Source organism: Macrobrachium rosenbergii, chromosome 21 (genome assembly GCF_040412425.1).
Source record: "Macrobrachium rosenbergii isolate ZJJX-2024 chromosome 21, ASM4041242v1, whole genome shotgun sequence".
In the NCBI taxonomy this organism is placed as follows: domain Eukaryota; kingdom Metazoa; phylum Arthropoda; class Malacostraca; order Decapoda; family Palaemonidae; genus Macrobrachium; species Macrobrachium rosenbergii.
In genome coordinates this window covers 66,460,737-66,483,236 of record NC_089761.1, presented here as the reverse complement: position 1 = coordinate 66,483,236, position 22,500 = coordinate 66,460,737, and the positions used below count along the sequence as shown (strand labels likewise).

At 36.6% G+C, this 22,500-nt stretch overlaps 1 protein-coding gene across 1 annotated transcript in view; it reads right to left on the bottom strand.

Moving 5' to 3' along the window:
- LOC136850263 (calcium-activated chloride channel regulator 1-like) overlaps positions 1 to 22,500 on the bottom strand; it is a 61,563-nt gene that overhangs the window by 31,298 nt on the left and 7,765 nt on the right. The window contains exon 2 of the mRNA XM_067123939.1: positions 21,579 to 21,674. Within this exon, the coding sequence (XP_066980040.1) occupies positions 21,579 to 21,674 (96 nt within the window). The remainder of the gene's footprint in view (positions 1 to 21,578; positions 21,675 to 22,500) is intronic.

Below are 22,500 nucleotides of genomic sequence, written 5' to 3'. Positions count from 1 at the left end.
ACACTAAGAAACTACAACGAAATAACAAGCATATTGTAAGGGCTCTTCATTTGTTTAAGGAATTATTAATGATCATTTGTTAGAACTCAAATAATGCAAACTTTGAGCAACAATTTTGCATTGTTAAATAACATCGTTAAATGATACAGTACATCTCACGCATTAAATGTCTACAGTTATTGTTCTGATAATATAAATTTACATTATCATGGGAGTATCTCCCTACCGAAAGAGAGAGAGAGAGAGAGAGAGAGAGAGAGAGAGAGAGAGAGAGAGAGAGAGAGAGAGAGAGAGATAAGGAAGTTGGTTATTAACGAATTTATTACTTGAGGATGAAAGGGTCAAATAATGTGCCGTTTTTTTTGCACTCGGATGCAAGGGTTCAGAGTAAGAGGGTTGACTTTCCAGAGTTTCGAGAGACGGCTTTTCGAAACTAAAGTCAAGCCCGTCCACCCAAGGAAATGCTTTAATTAAATGAATAACCATCATGTTATTGCAGTTGACTTGTCACATGGCTTTCTATGTATTGTTAATAATGATATCTATTTTTTGTCTTTTCATTCAATATAAATTAAAACGCGGATCAGATCTTCACATCATAAAGACGTTGGTGTATGTCGCTCTTATTTGGTTGATAACCAGACCCACAACAAACGCCAAAAAATCGGAGATAAGGTGGTGACAAAGTCAAGTGATCCCTAAGGATTACCCAGATTAATTGCAAACTGAAAGGCCTAAGGAAAGGATTCTCTCCAGAAACTGGGACAATACGTCTGAAAACATTAACTTTGTTGTTATGCCGCCATTTTGACCTCCATCAAGATTCATAAGTTGGAGTAACTGTACCGCAGATTTTCGCTGATGTTTTAAGTTGATTAAGATTTTCAGGCTCAATTAATGGACACGAAGCACTGCTAAGCTTGTTCTATTTTTTCCTCCTAATGTCTTGTCCAGATATTCCTTTCTAGTCGATAAGCAAATCAGGGCGCATAAATGTGCCACGGATTGATACCATACGTATAATTGTTAGAATATGAGAAAGCACTGAAAGTAAATGCGCAATACCGCCAACGCAAACTAAATTCGCATTTAGAAAAACATCTCCAAAGTAAGAGAAGGGCGTACGCATGGTGAAAGAGTTTAGGCTCAAAGTTTTCAATCCTTCATGTGATCTTGTAAAGTTCTAGATTCAACGTCACATTAAATATGTCTTGGGTCTCTTTTCATTTTTTTGTACAATGCAAGGATTTTTGTATAAATGCCACGTCAAAATTTTAGAAATCCAGTGATAAATTTCTTACATTATGAATAATAATTTTTTTCAAAGACCTCCCTATTCGTGTCATTACTACAAGGTGCAGAACCTTAGGTGAAAAGACAGTAGAGTGGTGGTAAAGTAATGCTTGTGCAGAATCACTCGATCATGTCAGCCGAAGCTGTAACTAAATTCCCTGGAAATATAAGTGTGCATTTGTTTGTGGCGCTGTGGTTTCCACAAACAAACTTAGTTTTGGAGTTTGCGGTATTGTAAATTCAGACTGAGAACGCCTTGGTCAATGTACCGCAATCGTATGCGTCCATAAAACATGAGGTTGAAGAAAAATATTTTGGTGAAAAATTTAGGTATGTATTCAGTCGAGCAGACAAAAGAAAGAAGAGATAATAAATATGTTTAGTCTCCTATGTGATCAATCACAACACCGGACAGAAAAGACTAGCAATTTTCACTGTTCAATTCAGCATTGATTTCCTGGCACGTAAAATATCCCTCGAGTGCGGTCGCTTAGTCAGCGATACTAAATCGTCCTTTAATCTTTTTATCGTATTCAGTGACTGTTAAATGATGTTCTCTTGTCACGTGGCCCTTCTTTCTAAGAGCTGTGGAAATATAAAGAGTGGCGGGTTTGTTGCCGGGGAAATTTCGCTAACAAACAGTCGTCTGCAAGTTTTTTTTTAGTTCAGTGTTGCCATATTCTGAGTTTTGTTTCAGACAACCTCAAGTCTTGTTTGCCTCCCTTTACGTCTCATTTTCAAAGATGTTCAAGATATTTCGAAGCAACTACTACTGTCTGCCCTATTACAGTTTTTAGTGTATATGTCTCTATACACACATACAAACACCCACACACATATACGTGATATATCTGCATAATGTGTGTGTGTGTAAAGTGTAAATTCTATAAACCGTCGTTGCGAACTAACATCTGTGCATTTGACTGCTTCCCTTGTTATATCGTCACAGGTATTTCATAGCCAATTAGAGTGTTCATAACTCGTAACGAACAGGTATATTTTGCCCCCAACAATTGGGTGGCAGTTATAACCCTAATATCCTGGAGAGAGAGAGAGAGAGAGAGAGAGAGAGAGAGAGGATCTCTTTCTCGCTATCAAGTTATGCGAGAGTAGCACTAAAACAGCCTTAATGCCTCTCCCTCTAATCTAGCTCCCACTACCACCTGACTTATTAAGACGCACATCCCCCCGCCCCGGTAACAGGTAACCGGAGGTGTGTTGTGGCGTTGCCGGTGACCAATAGCATGCCGCAAATATTCCTGTGTTTATTTGCTACGTAGGAAGTGTCCACGAAGGACTTAAACTGAGAAAGGGGGTCTTTTACCGCTCAAATTATTTCATGAACAGAATATTGTTGATAATAAAAGGTCTTAACGCAATAAATGCAGACTCCTCTTGTTGAACAATAGAGCAATGTATAAGCTCTGGGATGCAGAACAATTATTACGTCATAATTTCGCAATTATTATTATTATTATTATTATTCCAGCTGTTCCTGATGCAGAGGGGTCAGCTTATGAAGAGAATGAAAAACAAAAAATCAAGAGTCTTACTCTGACTTGTGACGCAACGGGAACGACAAACTATCAAAGTGCGACAGGACTTCACTTCACACTCTCACCCTCAGCATATTATTCTCGACGAACTAACGAGGAAGTTCTCGTCACTCAGCCAATACAGCTCAAAACACATACACGAAATCGGTCTTCAGTTCTCAAAATAACATTTGCTTTGTACTCAAGGCGCACTTAACCCTCAGCCCAAAGAGTATGCCAAGAATGTAAGGTCCGAGTCCACGACAGTAAAAGAAGTTGTCAAGAGCTCAACCGTATCAGGAACAAGCGCTCAGATACGACGGCGCTCCAACAGCATTATTGGATTCAATTCTTGGTATGTTTAACCAGGGCAAGTCTTGCGCCGTTTCTCTGATAGCCGAGTTGATGCAGTTCGATAGCTTAATGGAAGAACGCATGAGCAGGAGTGAAGGAAATTCTCTTTCGTACACGATTATAAAATCACTTTTGCGCGACAGAGAATAAAAAAAAATCACGAGATTAATAGAACAAGAAATAACAAAGAACAAGTCTAAAGGAAAAGAGAGAGAGAGAGAGAGAGAGAGAGAGAGAGAGAGAGAGAGAGAGATATAATAAAAATTATTTCAGTAGGCTTCACTACATTTTCCTTGAGTATTTTGCAACAAAATCATCGACCTCTAATGAAGGGCCTGAATTTTTTGTTTCCCTTATCCTTCTATATGAACTCATCAGCATCAGTTTAAAACACATTAATTTGAAATATATATCAGAAATGCAGCAGCCCACATTCTTGAGAGAGCCCTGTGCACGCTATCTAGCTCTTGGTAGGTAATTTCACAAAGATGTCTTATTTTGGAGAGTCATCTCCTGTCTCTACCTTTACATTCGTAACAGCTGAACAACTTTGGAAATGTCGAACAATTTCTTAACTCTTAATATTAAAGTCTCGTTTAGCGATGACCAATCCAGTTTCTTATCAAGGAGAATGCCAAGACATTTTTCACTGACGAGGTGAAAGGTCAGAGTTAGAAATCCTCACTGGAACAATTCGAGCAAAACAAACGACCGAGTGTATCGTTCGGGAAAATCTGAGCGATTATCATCATTCCAGTTATGTCAGGACCCAACGACTTCAATAAATCCGCGTCAGATTTGCAGCATCACCGATCATGCCGTTTACTTAAATATCGGCAAAATGGCAACTGATTTCTGAATCATTTCCCTCGAAGGATTTAGGAAAAATAAAATTCCACCTGGAAATGTTTTTATATGAAGTTGTATCTCAGTTAATATACTCTATAAGATACTGCTCATTCCTGAAAATATACAAATGATAAAGAATAAAAGGGTTAAATATTATCATCGCTGTATTTCAAGTACAGCAATGTTTCCTGCGTATTGCTTTTAGCCACAGATTAACACTCCTGCTTAAATAAAAATAATATTTTGTTTTTTTATTGCAAAAGCTTCTAGCACATATTCTTTAAAACTGAAAAATCTTTTATTCTTATAAAACATTTTGGAATCAGGAACATCAATAATCTAATGCATTAAATCAAGAGAAATCTGAAATCCTGGATTGGAACTTCACATGTAATACTGCTAAACTTTCGCACTAAATCTTCATTTTATATATATATATATATATATATATATATATATATATATATATATATATATATATATATATATATATATATATATATATGTATGTATATATATATATATATATATATATATATATATATATATATATATATATAATATATATATATATATATATATATATATATATATATATATATATATATATATATATATATATATATATATATATATATATATATATATATATATATTAGAAAATATTGGAAATAGTTTGTACTTTCTGGTAAGTTTCTTGGCTTTATTTCAGAGTGAATTTAATTTTGTTTGCAATTCACAGAGCAAAATTTTTTGTCACTAAATATTCCAAATCTGATACTTTCGAGACTTTCACTCTTCATCTATATAATTTTCAGGAAATTGTTTCTTGGGTCAAAAACATTTACAGAATCAACGGCAATAAGACAGATTCATTCTGAGTGGAATGATCTGCTACATGTGTGGGATGACTTGTTCATCAAGAGATCCGAAAATTTGCTAAGTCTCATCTTAATTGAAGCTCTTTCTTTCCACGCAATTTCTTTCGCAAAAGGAAGAAAGAGGGAAAATTCACTTAAGAAAATATCCCCAATTTGCCATGAGCATAATTCATTCCCTGACATTTTGAAGTACAGGGCAGAAACTGAAAGTTTGGTGACCTTTAACATTTTGAAGCGCTGGTCTCCCGATTTTCTACTGATTTCTATTTACCTCAGAGAAGCAGCTTGCCTGAAGGCATGAAAGGATTTTAAAAATATAATCAGGACGAAGATCGATAACGCTTGCTAATCAGGATATTTCTATTTAGAAATAAAAACCCAGCGTTAATAGGAGCATACTTAGTGGTGTAATGGTTTAAGCACCAACCAGTCTTCTAACCAACGTAGGTTGGCATTCCATCTAGTTTGGAGATTTTCTTCATTGATTTTCTTTTGAATTTTTACGCTTTCAGGAAACAGGCAGAAGTTATAGGTCTCTGTAGCTGTTGTAGTACATAGATCTCGCGAATACTTCTATTCCGGTGAATACTTCTACTGTACAAGATAGGTTGGGATAGTACAGGAGATGGAAGGTAGGGAATAAGGAAGAAAGATACAATTTGTTTTCAAAGGAAGTGGAGGAAACGGCAGAAAAGACTGGGGCAGACCCAACTGTACTTTCTTTCTATATTATATGATGTCGCATGGCAGACTTTTCGTTCTTACTTGATCATGTCAGTCCTCTTTTCTTGTACTTGATTTTATTTGGTTCTATTTTTTTGCGTTTCCTTATTCGATATTTTTTGCTATTTCTCTTTTATAGTTTATTCTTCACTTATCTATTTCATATTTCCGTACTGAGCTGCTTCCAGTACTGGGACCCTTCGGTTTGTGGCATTCTGTCTTCCTTACTCAGGTTAAACTTGCGTGAGAAAATAATAAAGAATTTGTTTGTCCTTCTGTATATGGAAAATTTTTTTTTTCCTTGTGTACGAAGTACGTTACCAGTCGACTACATATGCTGAAAGTTTAGATTGAGACAAATAACTCTAGTAGGTACCCTGAGCTCTCGGAAATAAATCAGTTTTTAATTACAGTCTTCAAGAACCCGGCCTCCTCGCCCCCGTGTCGTCTGCGCACAACCGTAACGAACGCCTTGCCGTTTATTTGAAACGGACAAAATAAAGCACATATTTTAAAACAGGCTACTTAGTTCCGCAAAGCAGAAATATACACCGACAAATATCTATTTATCTACCTATCTCTGGTATGTATGTATGTATGTATGTATGTATGTATGTATGTATGTATGTATGTATGTATGTATATATATATGTATGTATATATATATATATATATATATATATATATATATATATATATATATATATATATATATATATATATATTAATCAAGCCACATGGGTTTATTATGATTGCCGACGTTTCAGGACTACAAGTGCCATTTTCAAGGCTAAAAAGACAAACGAATTTACAAACATTAAAATGACTCTGACAAAAACGAAAATTAAAATTTACAGTTGTTATAAGGATGATTAAAGCTGATAAATAAGATTGAAATACAGAATAGAAGGCACACCTATATTCAAGAAGAAAGACAGTCGAGTGACAACGAAGGGCACATTGGTGTTCCAGGAACACTCACGACAGGTACAGAGGCGTGGCAGAGGACTGGCAGTTTAACTGCATAACAATTTGTTTAATAAATAATGATTCCAGAACTGTTAGAAGTTGGTCATCGAGGCTCTACCTAATATATCAAAACCATCATATTCTATTTGATGTTTACATTTAAGCACATGGTCACGTATGTTAAAGAATTCAGGGTTCCATAGCTTAACCCTGTTCTGTAGCTAACACCGCGATGAGAATCTATTCTCACCTTCAGCAACCTCCGTCTGCAGCCGACATTATGTCCCCAGGTCACATCTGGGGCAAGCGAATTTGTATATTACACCGGAGGTCATTAGTGACCTTAGCTCTTCTTTGTACTTGAACAGAAAGCCGATCGTTAAAGGGTTTCTTGGAATGAGATTTAAATTAATGGCCGGAATATGGCGATTGATGACTTTATATAACTCTTCATAAAATCTCTTCTTATGTATTAGTGGAAGACTGGCAAAAAAGGGCAGTTTTGGAACAGTAGGTACAGCGAATTTGGGACTGAAAACTTTGTTTACAAATTTGTTAACGTTCCTAAAAAACAGCTTGGATGGGAGGCAGTTGTCAACGAAATACTTCTGAAGATACATTATTTACTCGTGGATGTCAAAGTAAAAGCCCTGTGTAATTGGGTCGATAATGAATTTAACTTAAAATAAGGAAAGCTATAAATGTAAAAGTTAGATCACAGACCCGAAAATGTGTTTTTTCCAAAAATCGTGGTATTAAAACGATCGTTATTCCTAAAAACTAAAACGTCTAAAAAGGATAGCGCGTTATTATTTTCGTGTTCAATGGTAAACTTCACATTTTGATGTATACCATTAACAAAACAGAGGGTGGTATGCCAGCGGACAGTTATCTACTATGTGCTCCTCCACCCACACACACACACACACACACACATAAATTTATATATGCGTGTGTGTTTGTGTGTGAATGTACTTGTGTATGGATGCATAAATGTATCCATATACGTAAGGTGCGCCCTACACACCCACACATATATATATATATATATACACACATACAAACATATTTATATAAATACATACATATTTAAATAAAGTACTAAGAGGACGAGAAAGCTTAAAAAACTATATAAAATAAATTTTTTAAAACATTTATTACAATGGACTAAAAAGTAAAAAATAACTTTTTGAGACACACCAGGATTTTCTTACAATTAATCATGACTATAAGAATAAACGCGTGGGCGACAAACATAGAAGGTAATGCTGCAAGTATTTTTTCTTGTAGCATTTCCTTCCATGTTTTGCGTCCACACTTTTTTTTAGTCATGATTAATTGTAAGAAAATCCTGGTGTGTCTCAAAAAGTTATTTTTTACTTTTTAGCTCATTTTAATAAAAGGGTGCTTTAATTTTTATTTTTTTTTTATTTTATACCTTTTAGTCTTGACAGAATTTGTAAAAAATTTATGACTGTACTAACGAAATTGAACTTGTTATTCTATAATACCTGTCGAGCCAAAGAAGGTTTGCAAAATCCGCAGCTATTAAATTAGCCTACTGAGTCAAAGAGGGTATGGACATCCGTAGAGTGATTCACGTCATACAAATCCTGAGATACTAGGAGAGGTCACTGTAGAGTAACTAGAGGTCACTGCTGACCTACTGATTGTGTAAGGTTGTACTGTCACCGGGATTGAGTAATCATTCAAAATTTTAAGTCCATCAGACGAAGGGAACAGGTCGAAAATTTAGTTACAAGATTTGACCCAGACAAACAAACAAACAATCAAACAGACAAAAAAGCAAGCTAAATAAAAGCGTATAATAAAACCAACTTTATGGGGTTAGGACCTTTACACTGGCAAAAATTTCAGTTATTGAAACAAGAAACAAAAATAGTAAGAGCAAAATTCTTCAGGCTCCGCGCACAGTAGGTTTCTAAAGAAGGAGCACTGGTGAGGGAGGGGTAAGCATGTCAAGGTCTAATATCAGATTCTGAAATCTGGATGAAAGAAATACGAAGAGCAAATGTGCCAGTGCATGAGCATTAGAGCAACACAAAGGAAACCTGATCAGCTGGCGAGGAAAAGGATTAATATGCGGGTGTTTGATCCTTGCGCTGTAATTGTAGCTTCGCTATAAATGAATGAAAGCCGATATTACGAATTCTGCCTTTCGAACTTTTTCTATGACAGAAAGGGTTCGGAACTGAAATGAAACAGACTTCATAGAAAGGGTTCGGGACCGAAATAAAATAGATAAGTTCAGTTTTCGGCTTATGAAATATTATTTTGAATTACTACGAATACTAATTACAATCTGGTGTAGAGAAAACTTCGATTAAAAGCGTGTTCTTCACATCCAATTAGACGAGTCTCCTTTTTAAGAGAAAGGTTTAAAAACAGGGGCTCATGTGGCCTAAGACAAAGGAGGAGAAGACAGCTCTGTTTTCTTTTCGTCGCTCTTACTCAGCGTCCACCATCACCACCTCTCTTAAGAAGACGAGAAGGCGAAGAATAAGATCATTGTCTCTCCCTCGACTTTTCCTACAATTCTCCCATTATTTAATGAACTTTGCATCTTGAAAAATGCATAGATAGATATGTAGATGTATACATATATATATGTGCATATATATATATATATATATATATATATATATATATATATATATATATACATACATATATATCCATTTATATATATATATATATATATATATATATATATATATATATATATATATATATATATACATATATATACACACACACACACACAAGTATATACATAATTTCGGTGGGCAATAGAATCCAAATTTATTAGATGCTTTACACGAACTAGAAGCAGCCCCTATCTACCTCCATGTATATACAGTATATATATCTATATATATATATATATATATATATATATATATATATATATATATATGTATATATATATATATATATATATATATATATATATATATATATATATATATATATATATATATATATATATATATATATACATATACATGATGGAGGTAGATATGGCTGCTTTTAGTTCGTGTAAAGCGTCTGATAAATTTGGACTCTATTGCTCACCGAATAGAACACCCAAACGCGCGAGACAGTGAAAATATTCAATCTTATAATAGAAACCAAACAAATAACACAAGAAGCTAAGACGTGGAGCAAAATCAGAAACAAAATGGAACTCCAGGAATTCTCAAGGATAAGCGAAAAAGAAAAACGAAAAGAACAGAAATAACGAATAAACAACAAAGAGTATTGTACAGGAACACGCCAGTAACGTAGCTTATGAAAGGGGTAAAAATAGTTCATTCAAGTTAGTCAAATCAGGTCAACTACAGAGAAGACAACATTTAGAATGAGTCAGTCTAAAGGATTTTAACAGACTAAAGGGATTGGGACTGATCCTGTTTTTTCTACACTATCATGTTGGAGATATAAAACACGTTTCACATAGAACAAAATTAACACTGGTGCTGAAATAATAATAATAATAATAATAATAATATAATAATAATAATAATAATAATAATAATAATAATAATAATAAACACACACACATTATATATATATATATATATATATATATATATATATATATATATATATATATATATATATATATATATATATATATTGTTAAACAAAATGCATGCACACATTCATGCTTACACGTTATACATATTAAGATGCGAGTTAGTCCTACAAAATTTCGATATTCTTTGTAGAGCACCGACAATGTTTTTCCGGAAGTTCCCCATCATGAGATGAAGGACGTCACACAGACTCTCCCCCCTCCTCTCTCTCTCTCTCTCTCTCTCTCTCTCTCTCTCTCTCTCTCTCTCTCTACAGAGAAAAAAACGCTGGACGGAAGTATTCATTGCTCTACCAAACTGTATAACATCCAAATGGGAGGACCTCGACGAGGTAATCTTCCTCCCACTGGAGTGAAACCATTCATAAGATATCATAAGATATTCTCTCTCTCTCTCTCTCTCTCTGGGAGAAACTTGAACTCTGATACTGTTGTTGACTAACTTTAGTGCAGAAGGTTACCACTTTTCGCTACATTCCATGATTACGCTTAACTATTAAAAGCAGGGAGAGAAAGCTGTTTATAAAATAATGTCATCGATCGCAAATTCTAACTGCAGCTACACGAAGGTGCTCTGAGCATGAAAGCTTTTTAAGGTTTTATGGTGTCTATTCAATAGTGCCATTGGACGCGCAGTCTCTCATCTTTTTAGAGTGGTTTTTGACTTTAAAATGTAGCTTGAGCATTTCAGAAGTGTTTTAGAAAACAGTCCGTGCTAATTTGTGTAATTTGTTAATGAAGAGAGAAATTGCTCATATGTGAAAAAGTCTTCGATCAGCACGAGCGAAAGGCTGTGCACAACGTTCAAACGCCTATTCGTAAGTCCCAGTACATTCATTTATATGATACATATTCTGCATTGCTATATGAGACTATCAGAAACTCAATATGGATACCCATATTGAGGGTATGTATTTTCCGTCAGGTGGCGTAACCCTTGCAAGGAAATGCAGAAATCTTCATCATTGTACGCTCTCTCTCTCTCTCTCTCTCTCTCTCTCTCTCTCTCTCTCTCTCTCTCTCTCTCTCTTCTGAAGCAGCGAAATTAAATGGATCACATAAGTGCCGTCTTCCTTCTGTCGTTTTAAAGTATAAATGTGTATCATTTACAGGAGAGAGAGAGAGAGAGAGAGAGAGAGAGAGAGAGAGAGAGAGAGAGCGTACAATGATGAAGATTTCTGCATTTCCTTGCAAGGGTTACGCCACCTGACGTAAAATACATACCCTCAGTTTTGCCCCGGGCATTGGATCGCTTTCCCCTGCAAATAACAATAATATCAACTTCCCTGACCACTGTGCATCCCAAGGTTGCCTGCAGCATCTAAAATTGTGACTGTCATCCTGCTGTGAGGTTGTCAGATTAACTGATTTTCTTTCTATTTATTTTTCAAGCTGCAAGACGCAAAACGTTACTTTGCCCTAACATTAGCTTATTTCTGCTACAACTAATAATAGGAAAGATTATGTCTTTATGAGATACAAGACCCCGTTTTGAAATACATTACGAGGGTCAACCTCACATTTTTCTCAGCACTGGGGGAATTAATGTAAGTTATTAACTGGATATTTATTCTTGTAATGTGATCTAAACGAGGGCACGACGGGTATTCCTTGAGAACATAAAACTAATTAGACAGTAACGCTTCTGCATAACAGTTTTGTCCCCTTCACAAGGAACGATTAAGGGAGCAATTTTGTCAACAGTGAAAAAATATCCACTGTAATGTCTATCCACCCCTCGGGAATGACATTAAATTATTGGTTAATTTAAGCTCAAAGATAATACAATGGTTAACGCAATAGCTGAAGATGCATCACTTCTGATGAGGTGTCATTATTTGACTTAGGACTTTGCTGTTCAAGAGAATAAAGCATATCGAATGACCTTCATAATTAAGGAGGCTGTGGTTTCCTTGTATTGGCTCTCTAGGTCTTTTCACACAGTCCATTCCCATACGGAAAAGCCACCTTGCAGCTAGTAATTCCAGGCATGATAAGCTGCAAAAGCTGCAGTTAAAAAGAACAGATGGTCTTGCCCATTCTTGAGTTACTCGTGTAGGATGTTGAGTAGCCCCTTGCAAGGAAAATCCTAGTGTTAGGTGGCAATGAAAAGAGAAGTTATGTTTGCCGCTTTTTTTCCAAATTTGAATTTTATATCTAATCTCCTTTCCTGCTGTCGCCTCTCTCGAGTTCTTTGTGTTGAAACCAACCAAATGCTTTCCCCCTTGTTCTCTCTCTCTCTCTCTCTCTCTCTCTCTCTCTCTCTCTCTCTCTCCCTGACTGTATGAACCTAATCCATTACACACTATTTTTGTGTACTCTGATTACTTGACCAAGCCTTTCTTCATTTCAGCAGAGCTTATTCTTTTGCATTTGTGTCTGTTATGGGCGGTACCAGTTTACATAGTTTTCATTCTATGTTGGAGGGCTATGAAGCTAAAGACGGCTGCCTTAAAAAGGCTTCCTATTTTTCTAGATGCTGCAAAACTATGCTTATAGCGACAATAAAGTAATCAGATATCAGTCACAAACACAAACGAACACCCTCTAATGAATGAGGAGAGGCTTGGTCAAGTTATCAGAGTACTGATGAATTCCAGTGAGAGGTGGGTCAAGTTATCAGAGGACTGATGAATTCCAGTGAGAGGTGGGTTATAGGTCCAGGATGAGATGATTTAATTTTGAGATGGCTGAGGACCCAGGATTTTATTTTCTTTTTTTCTCTCTATCTCTCTTTTTGTCAAAAATTTCTCTGTGGATTTGAGTGTAATTTTGTTGAGAGGTGTGCTATGGCCCTTGGAAGAATTTCATATACGTCTGGATCAGAAATAGAATACTTAATTTTCACAAATATTTCGATTTTATTTTGCTCTGCATTTGTTTTTTTTAATTTATTGCTTTTACTAACTTCTAATTTCTATACGAGAAATGTCAAGATCATCATGAACCCAATCATTTAGATCAAGACAATAAATTCCTATGTCGCGAGCGGAGGTTTGCGCTGTTAAAATGTTTTCTTTTTTATTAGCTCTTTTATAATGTCACTTTGGAGATAATTGGTTGTTCTGAATCTCCGTCGAAGTTCTAAGAATTATATAACAACTCATCTCTCAGACAGAGAGTGGTAACTCGCGAAACGCTCATTTCAACTTTCTGTACGTCGATGAAAATAGACAGCTGGTTGATTATCTATGTAAACAGCTGTCGTGACGTTTCCAGCGATGGAAATGAATACTTGGGTTTCGACGAAAGAAAAGAAACTGACAATGCTGTCAACATTCGCTACTATGCGGATGATAACGCTTCACTTCTGTTTTAGGTATTTTTTTTCGGTATGAATCTACCAACCAGTCTTTCAAGTACATACTTGACGAACAAATACTGAATCTATCTCACATTTACTGGTAACCCGTTAATGGAAATCTTAATCATCTGCGATTACAATCTCTACGAGATCTGAGACACACCTGACACAGGCGGTGAAAATGACTTTGAAACGGACAATGGCTTTTAGACAAGTCACATATAGAGAAGATAGCAATCGATTTCATCGTTTCACACACACACATATGTACACACACACACACACACACATATATATATATATATATATATATATATATATATATATATATATATATATATATATATATATATATATGTGTGTGTGTGTGTGTGTGTGTGAAATCATTGAAATGAGATATATATATATATATATATATATATATATATATATATATATATATATATATATATATATATACAGTATATATATATACATCTTATATATATCTTATATAAGGTAGTGACAATGCACTTTTTAATGTGTTAAATTTATGTACAACTATCATTACTATTAGCTACTGAAAGTAAAAGCGTAGTGCGAAAATGAAAGATAACACCTTCAATACGTACAAAATTGATCCTGAACCTTTCAGTTCTTGTATACATTCACAGTAACAACAGCAGGTCCCAGCAGCCCCTGGCTTAATCAATTACAGCTGGCATCAACGGCTGACATCTGTGACATGTTTTGGTCCAGTCTCTCTCTCTCTCTCTCTCTTCCTTATTGATACGCGTATTCTACCTGAGTGTGTGCTATCACCACTACTATTGTTACGACTGTTATTGCTATTGCTGCTTCGGCTACTCCTTCAGGAAATTTAGGGAAGGTAATGCCGTTGCTCTTGCTTTCGCAAACATATTAGAGAGGCGCTTACATCAGTTTTAGGGAAGCTTTTCACTCTCATTTTGGAGACCTAACACCTTTTCTGTTTGCTTCTCGGATTCTTATCTGAAGCCTCCATCTCCGTCGTCATTGATCATGTCACCAATAGCCAATCACCTGTAGTTACGCGTTGCCCCTGCAGGATCTGTAGTCTCATTTCTTCTCTAATTTTCATAACTGGTCTGCAAAAGTTCTCCTCTCCTCCCAACCGTAAGCGGAGTCGTCCATGATCTACAAAGATTCTTGTTATTCTTTCTATACTCTGAGGTTTGTTCTTACTATCAAGTTACCTTACTCGGAGAATATTGGGAAAGTTTCTCCCAGCAGACTACACGACACCTGTGCCAGTATGTGAATGAAATACGTGACCCTATTCCTATTTTTCAGCATAAATTTCTCAGCACTTTCGAAATATCAGATTTTCACGTCATTTCACATATTGGCTTAGTAAGTGTGCCTTAGAGAGGGAAGATCGGTGCTTCGTGACACAGATCCGTGGTTATATGGTGAGTTTGTTATCCCTCAGATCTTCACTTATTCTAAGACGAAGTGGTAGCTGCTGTATAAAACCGTTTTATCATAGCTGTTCAACAAGTTACCCACTCAGTTGGTTTTTTAGGCCTCCCGTTTAATCCGCCAACCTAAGGTCCGTTGCATGTTCTAAACATTCAAGTTTGGAGTAAAGCTGCTAACTCAGTACCAGATACTGAGTACCAGTAATATTTATATTTAAATTAAAAATTGTTACCAGTGAAGTGTTATAGATTCTATGTGGAAGAGTTTCGATAAATTCCTTGTTCCTTTTGCAGAAGAAGAAATGTCGCCCCCGTTCACCGAGTTTCCAGGTGGTTTACTAAAGCGGTGCGTTGTCATAAGTAAGCTGAACTACCCTGAGGTAACTCGAAAGGTTACCGAGGTCATGAGAGTGAAGGACCCATTCGCTCTGTATCCCACTCAATAATTCACTTAAAATTCAAAAGGTTATCGAGGCTGCGAAGTGAAGCCTAGTATATCCTTTGAGACACAGACCCGCCATTCATGCCTTTGACACCGGCTGAAGATGGATGACGATGGGGTCATGGCGCAAAGGGGCTTTCGGGATCGGATCGTCGTCTTCTCCCTCGACGGCGATTTTGTCGCCCAAAAGACTCTCCCATGATGTCCATAACTAAAGATTTCTGGAAATGAAAAATGGAGTGGCAGATGATGCGCAGCCATTTGCCCACAAACAACCAACATTCTGGTTGTGAGGATGATCTTTGGGGATTTTTAAATGCGGCTCTAAAAACATGCAACATAATTAATTCAATTTGTGGGTATCTGGTTACAAATTTTTTCTTCACATTCTCAGGAGCCATTGTTTACGTTAAACTGCCATTCCACTTAAAGTTTTATATAACAACAATTACTCAAAAATTGGACATCACGGTTTCTGAATGTCAAGAATTTTCCTACAAATTCATTTACGCATAACTGCTAAAAAAACAGTTTACCACATGGAAAACCAACAGCCGTTAGATCACCGTTTTCTGTAGAGAGCCAATAACAGTAAGCCTCGAGGGTATGTCCTCAATAACTACCCGCCCTCTTTTCCAAAATACAAAAGCTAACGATTCGTGAATCACTTTTCTTTTTCAAGCCTCAACATCATTTATCACCAGCTGATGACAGAGGGCAGGAGAATAGATCAAAACTCACTTATTTCATAATCGTGTTCGGATATCGGTAACATAACGGTTGTATCAATGAAATAAACGGAAAATCCAAATTCATGTTTTCTGGAAAACTGTCATAAATGGAAAAATCTACTCTATTTCACAAGAATATATAGAATTAAAGATTAAGGATACTTGGCTGTGAAGATATGTTTTAGGTATAAATTAATTATGGACATTTCGTTAAAGGAAATGTCAGATTTTAATAATATGCTTGCGGTACCAAACATACAGCTATGGGGCAGGCTCCAGTGTAAACACTCATATTTGTTAAACGCGGAAATTACAGCTGATGAAAACATTCAATCTATCTTATTCTTTAATTTGTTTTTGTTAGAGTAATTTCGATTACAGTTATTTCATTTCATGAACAACCGCACTTCTCTATTGTCAACTCTGCTGCTGAACTTCCGCCCAGGATGTTCAAGTTCATCCCGTGACCTCGGTCGCTCTGATGTGAAGCTCTGTGACTGAACATCTCTCAAGCCTTTTCCCTCCTTGCATCCCTTCGACTTTTATCGGTTGTTCACTTTTCCCTTTGAAGTCACTCTCAAGGGAGACGTGTCTGTTTCCTATGTGAAAGGCAGCGTTTTCAACTGTACAAAGATTTCTATTAATCGACAACTTATCTCAATGTACATTTTTCAGCTTTTTCGATTTTTTTGTGAACACACATTAGTTATGGTTAGTGTCATGCTCTTACGACGTAGATATGTGTAAGTTTATTTTGTTGAGCAGGCCAGTTAACTGAGGTAACTCAGGGCACTGTAACGACATATTTATCCGTTCATAAACGGATAATTTCTTTCTAAACGATAACACATTAAGACTGAGCTGACTATAAATATCAATGCTCTTAAGAGAGAGAGAGAGAGAGAGAGAGAGAGAGAGAGAGAGAGAGAGAGAATCTTGCTGAGGCCACACTGTTCAACTTTTGATTGTGAAATAATTGTGCACAATATGAATTGGTTTGATTTTTGCGTCTCATATTTTTTCCTCTCCCATCGTTGTAACAAGAGCGACCTGCAGTAATCAACTAACAACCAGAGACATCATTTATTTGAGGTCCTCCCTTATGGTGAGGTGGTTCATAATTTTCGACGTCTAGTGTTTTCCTCGTTCCCACGCCGCCAGTTGTGATCAGCACAGTCGATTGACCACCAGGTACTTAATCCGTTTCCTAGGTCACAAAGTGTTGAAGGGATTATCTAGATCGCTCAGTTTTCGCTCGGGATCGAATCCGTTGCCTGTGAGAGAGGTTTAGCATTATAACCTGCAAAACAATTTCTCCGGCCACGGATAAAAAAAAAAAAAAAAAAAGAAAAAGCATCGTCCGCGAAAGAACTGCTTTATTTTTGATGACATGGCGTCACTTCAACGAAAGTTATCATCAGAGAGAATAAACATCAGCTCATTCGGCGTGCAGAGGGAGAGAGATAAATGTTGCTCCTGTTATTCCCTCCAGTGCTAAGGTCGAGGAAGACCTGAAACAAAAAAAGTTCCTCCATCAACGTCTTTCCTCTCCAGCAAATCGATTCTTGCCTGATGAGCGCGTGCAGACCGTCGACGCTCCATAAATAATGTGCAGGAGAGAGAACAGAAACGGAAATGATACAGAAACTTGGTGGAACGTGATTCTTGCATCCTCCAACTCAGTTTCGTCATCTCGGTAATTTAACTCCTTCCCTAACCACCTGTAGTCCTATCAGCCTTGTGGCTGTCACATCAAGAATAAAAAAAGGGTAAAAAACCCACCTCTGGACCACAGTTGGCCTAAGGATATCATACCTGCGCCTAACTCTCTCTCTCTCCGTCTCTCTGAATTAACTCTACCCCATAATTGCTCCGTTCTGACCCTTGGCAAGTAGCGACCGCAGGCAACTTTTTCTCATTTGACATCCCAGATAGATTCGTTGGCCTCCATAGCATTAGCGCTTACGGTAATTCCAAGGTGAACGAATGATATATGATGCATAACGCAACGCTCAAAATGTCAATGATGAGAGAGAGAGAGAGAGAGAGAGAGAGAGAGAGAGAGAGAGAGAGAGAGAGAGAGAGATGGCTGTAAAACCATCGATTCCGATTCTAACTGACGTGTGGCACTCTCATTCATTATCATGTTTATTAGTTTTACTAATGATGATATTCCTGTAGATAACAATGGGAATGGCTTGAAAGCAGCGTTTCATACAAATAGTTTTTGCATTATATTAATTCCCTGTCCATACCAGTCATTTACTAAACATGGGTGTTCAATCTTCTTCCTCTCGACAAAGCCGCTTGTATAAAAAGTTCCTAACACAATTAATGATCCTATTATAAAACAACTCCCCCTGTAATAATAATAATGCAAGAGAACAGGCAAAAAAAAAGCCATCTTTCCGTTCCTCACTTTAGTTTGGAATTGCTTATTATTATTATTTAATAACTGTTATTTAAGTTTTCCCTCCTCATGCTCATCCTTGCCTGTTGGATTGTTTTGCTTCTGAGGACTTCCTCTCTTGAACAGAGTTTTGGCTCATAATGAGCGATGTTAAAGTTGAATATCTCTTCCAGATATTTGTTAGATGGTCACCAATCCCAGGCAAAGCTGTTTTACTCAAGCTAAGGCACAGGGAAGGGCTAAAGCACTGATTCTTTTTTTCAGAGAACGATGAACTTTGAATGGTTCCTTCAGTGATTTCAAGAACAAATTACTTTTGTATCTTGCAAAACATGGATCTGTCTTCTTTTCTTACTTTTGCACAAACTACTTCTCCTGCATTATCTTGCATCAAATCGGTATGTCGAGGACCACAGATACTGAGACGCTAGTCAATGGAAATCTATCAAATGCTGGATCTGTTTCTCATAACCACAGAGGTAAAAAATTCAAATCGTCTGTAATTGGACAATACCCCTCTGTAATGTCAAAGCCTGATTATTTCACTGCTTGTGCACAGGCAAGGAAAATTTAAACTCTAGATAATTTCATATCCTCATTGATACTCTTCATACAACTGGATAGCATCCAACTGTGGTTTGAGAGAGAGAGAGAGAGAGAGAGAGAGAGAGAGAGAGAGATGAAACCACAAGGAGGAAGTGTTGCCAGAGAGGTTATTTCGTTTGACATTAATGGCAAACCTCAAAATACGGGTTTATCCACCGGATTGATAACAGTAATTTGTGACCTCGAAACTGCGTTTCAGAAAAACTTTTTTCGGGCACATGGCAATGGAACCGGTTCATGATCACCCATCAGTTACGGGCACAAAATGCCCATAGGAGACCTGGAAGATAATATAAACGCTGTCTTTCTTCCTTTGTGTATAGAATCAAGGAAGATGAATGATTTAACTCCCCAAATTTTCTTTCTTTTACCTAAAAACAATTTTCTTTAATTTCGTAAGTTATGGACGAGTATCTACGGTCTCTTTTTAATGTAATGTAGTTAGGGTATTTTTTTTACTAGTCTTAAATTTCTTAAAGACTGACTAATAGAAGCCGGGTGTCGGAAAGCGTATGTGACCGTACCATTTGATATCAGGTGTCAATCTTATCACTCAAAGGCGCTCTTCATACGCTCGATGTACGGACAGGAATACAACTCAAAGAACATGCAAATCATCCACCAATCATGGCGGTCCACCTTTCGCTTAAAGAACTGTCCATTGTTAACTTAAAGATCGGAAAAAAAATAACAGAGAAAAACCGCAAGTGACGGTGCGTTTTCACAGGATATAAATGACCAAAACAAATCCTTTAACGAGAGAGAGAGAGAGAGAGAGAGAGAGAGAGAGAGAGAGAGAGAGAGAGAGAGAGAGAGAGAGAGACTTTCAAGAAAGCGAAGAATGTCACCGTTGTTGAAATTGTCTCAAGACGAGAAAGTGTCAACGAGAGGCCCTCCAGGGAGATGAATTCCGAGAGTGCGCGATTAGGAGGGCTCCGTTATTTCAAAGCCCCTGCGAAAGCGACCACAGGAAACCCCCAAATCCGTGAAAGGAACCACATCTTGAAAGAAGTAAAAGTTGGAGGTTTTGTAGAAGAGGGAGTGAGCTTTTTCAAAACGACGTTCAAGGAAGTGTGCGTGAAAAATACTTTGGCGAGGAAAAAGAATCCCAAGAAACAAATAAACTCGTTAACAACTATATAAAAGAAAGAATTTAGTTTGGTCACTTTCTCAAAAGATCTTCCAACAGTCAACAGAATACAGGCATATTCTCGCTTCGCTGAACGAAAAGCACTATTCTTCCCGCCCTCCCCCCCTTCTGTCTGTCTCTGTCTCTGTCTCTGTCTCTGTCTCTCTCTCCCTCCTCCCTATTCTATGAAACTACTCGAACCTCTGCACCTTAATGAGCACCTATTTCTAATAAAAAAAAGTTTATTTCTAAAGGCGTTAACAATCTTTCTGGCCAAGGCAATTCGAACCTAACGCATTACTAACATGAACTCTTTATCTCTGCTCGTTGAGGATTTTGTTGTGGCTCATGAATCGACTTCAAAGCTCTGGGTTTTGTTTAAGCAGGCTGCATCCATCCTAGACTCAGCACTCAACGGAAGGATGTGGCATCGTTGCTAGATATTTTTTTTTAAGTACCTTATCTCCGCTACCTTTAAAAAAACGGTCACTGAGTGAAATAATTGTAAACAGATAGGCTGATATATTGGATTGATTTTTAAAAACGAATTCACTCTTTGCTCTTACATCTTTGATATATTAAGCTTATCTACATAACTGTCAACTGATTTTTGTAAATGATTAAGAATATGAGAAGTACCCTCCTCAGATGTAAGACATCGTCAGTCCAAGAAAAAAAGGGAAGAGAGGCGGAGCGGCAGAGACGCTGGTTGTTTCTCCTGACAGCTTACGGAAAGCCAGCATGTCTCTGGAGCTGGTAGGCAGCGCTTGATGTAAACATGGGCATTTCCAGTGTGCACTCGTGTATCTTTTCATAGTAAAAGCTTTGATTTTGAGATATGTTGTGAAATGATAACCTGCAACTTCGCAGTAGGCGTGTGGGAGAGAGAAAAATAGACGTCGTCATGATATCTCGTATCAATTTATATATGTATCCACAACTTGGGTCAACAAACATATATTGCATTTTAAAACAAACTCGCCCAAATCGTTTCTTTCCTCGCCCGGCTTCGGAAATCGAAAGTGGGTTCCTCTGTTGGAACCAGAGAACGATATCACTTGTATTATTATTACGAGAGAGAGAGAGAGAGAGAGAGAGAGAGAGAGAGAGAGAGAATTCTTTTTTATTGTTTGATCACTGCACTAACTTCTCACATGCGTAAATACATTATGAAATCGAACGTTGAATAGATAGGGAGACTGACACTGGACCCTTAAGATTTGAGCAGCCCCCTGGTCCTCTCGCCTCGCCTTGAGTGACTCCGCTGGAAAAGTGAAGTTTAGGATTGACTTACCTCGAGTCCTTGGACAACGTCCTGGCACATGGAGGATGGAATTTGATCGTCGAGAGCGACCACAACGCCTTCGTAGCCATTGTCCCGGAGGACGACCTGAGGGTAAAATTAACTTCGCATTAGCCAAAGGAAGCTCCGCCCAGTGCACATGGTATGTTCATTTTGAAGGCATTGTGATTTTAGCTTCGAGAAATAAAATCAAGTGAAAATACATCAGACCTGTTAAAAATCTTTAGCCACCTCTATTTTCGTAAAAGTAATATCATCATCATTAGTAACATGGTATTAGTGGAAAGCTGTTTAATCAAATTAATTGTAAGGTTTTACTGTATATACATATATATATATATATATATATATATGTATATATATATATATATATATATATATATATATATATGTATGTACGTATACATGTGTGTGTGTATGTATCCAAGATGGAGGAAGTTCAATTTTAGATTTCGTTCGTTAAAGGTGTGTGAAAAAAAATTCACATGCACACACACACACATATATATACATATGTATGTATGTATATATATATATATATATATATATATATATATATATATATATATATATATATATATATATATATATATATATATATATATATATATATATAATATATATATATATATATATAATCACTATGGAAAAAATGTGATTTTTTATACAGATCGTCAAAGGTGTATAATTTTTCTATTTTGAAACCTTGCGTTATTAACAATCCGTTTGAAACTTCAGTAAGATTTAATGTGAAGCATTCTGCATGGTAGGAAGACATTAGTGTTATAATGCCAGCGTGGCGTCCAAGAACAACGAATTAATCTAACATAAAGAAAAGAAATGCAGAAATTTTTATTATACCAAATATTCATTCAACCAACGATACTTTAATACCGAGATTTTCGTTCTAGAA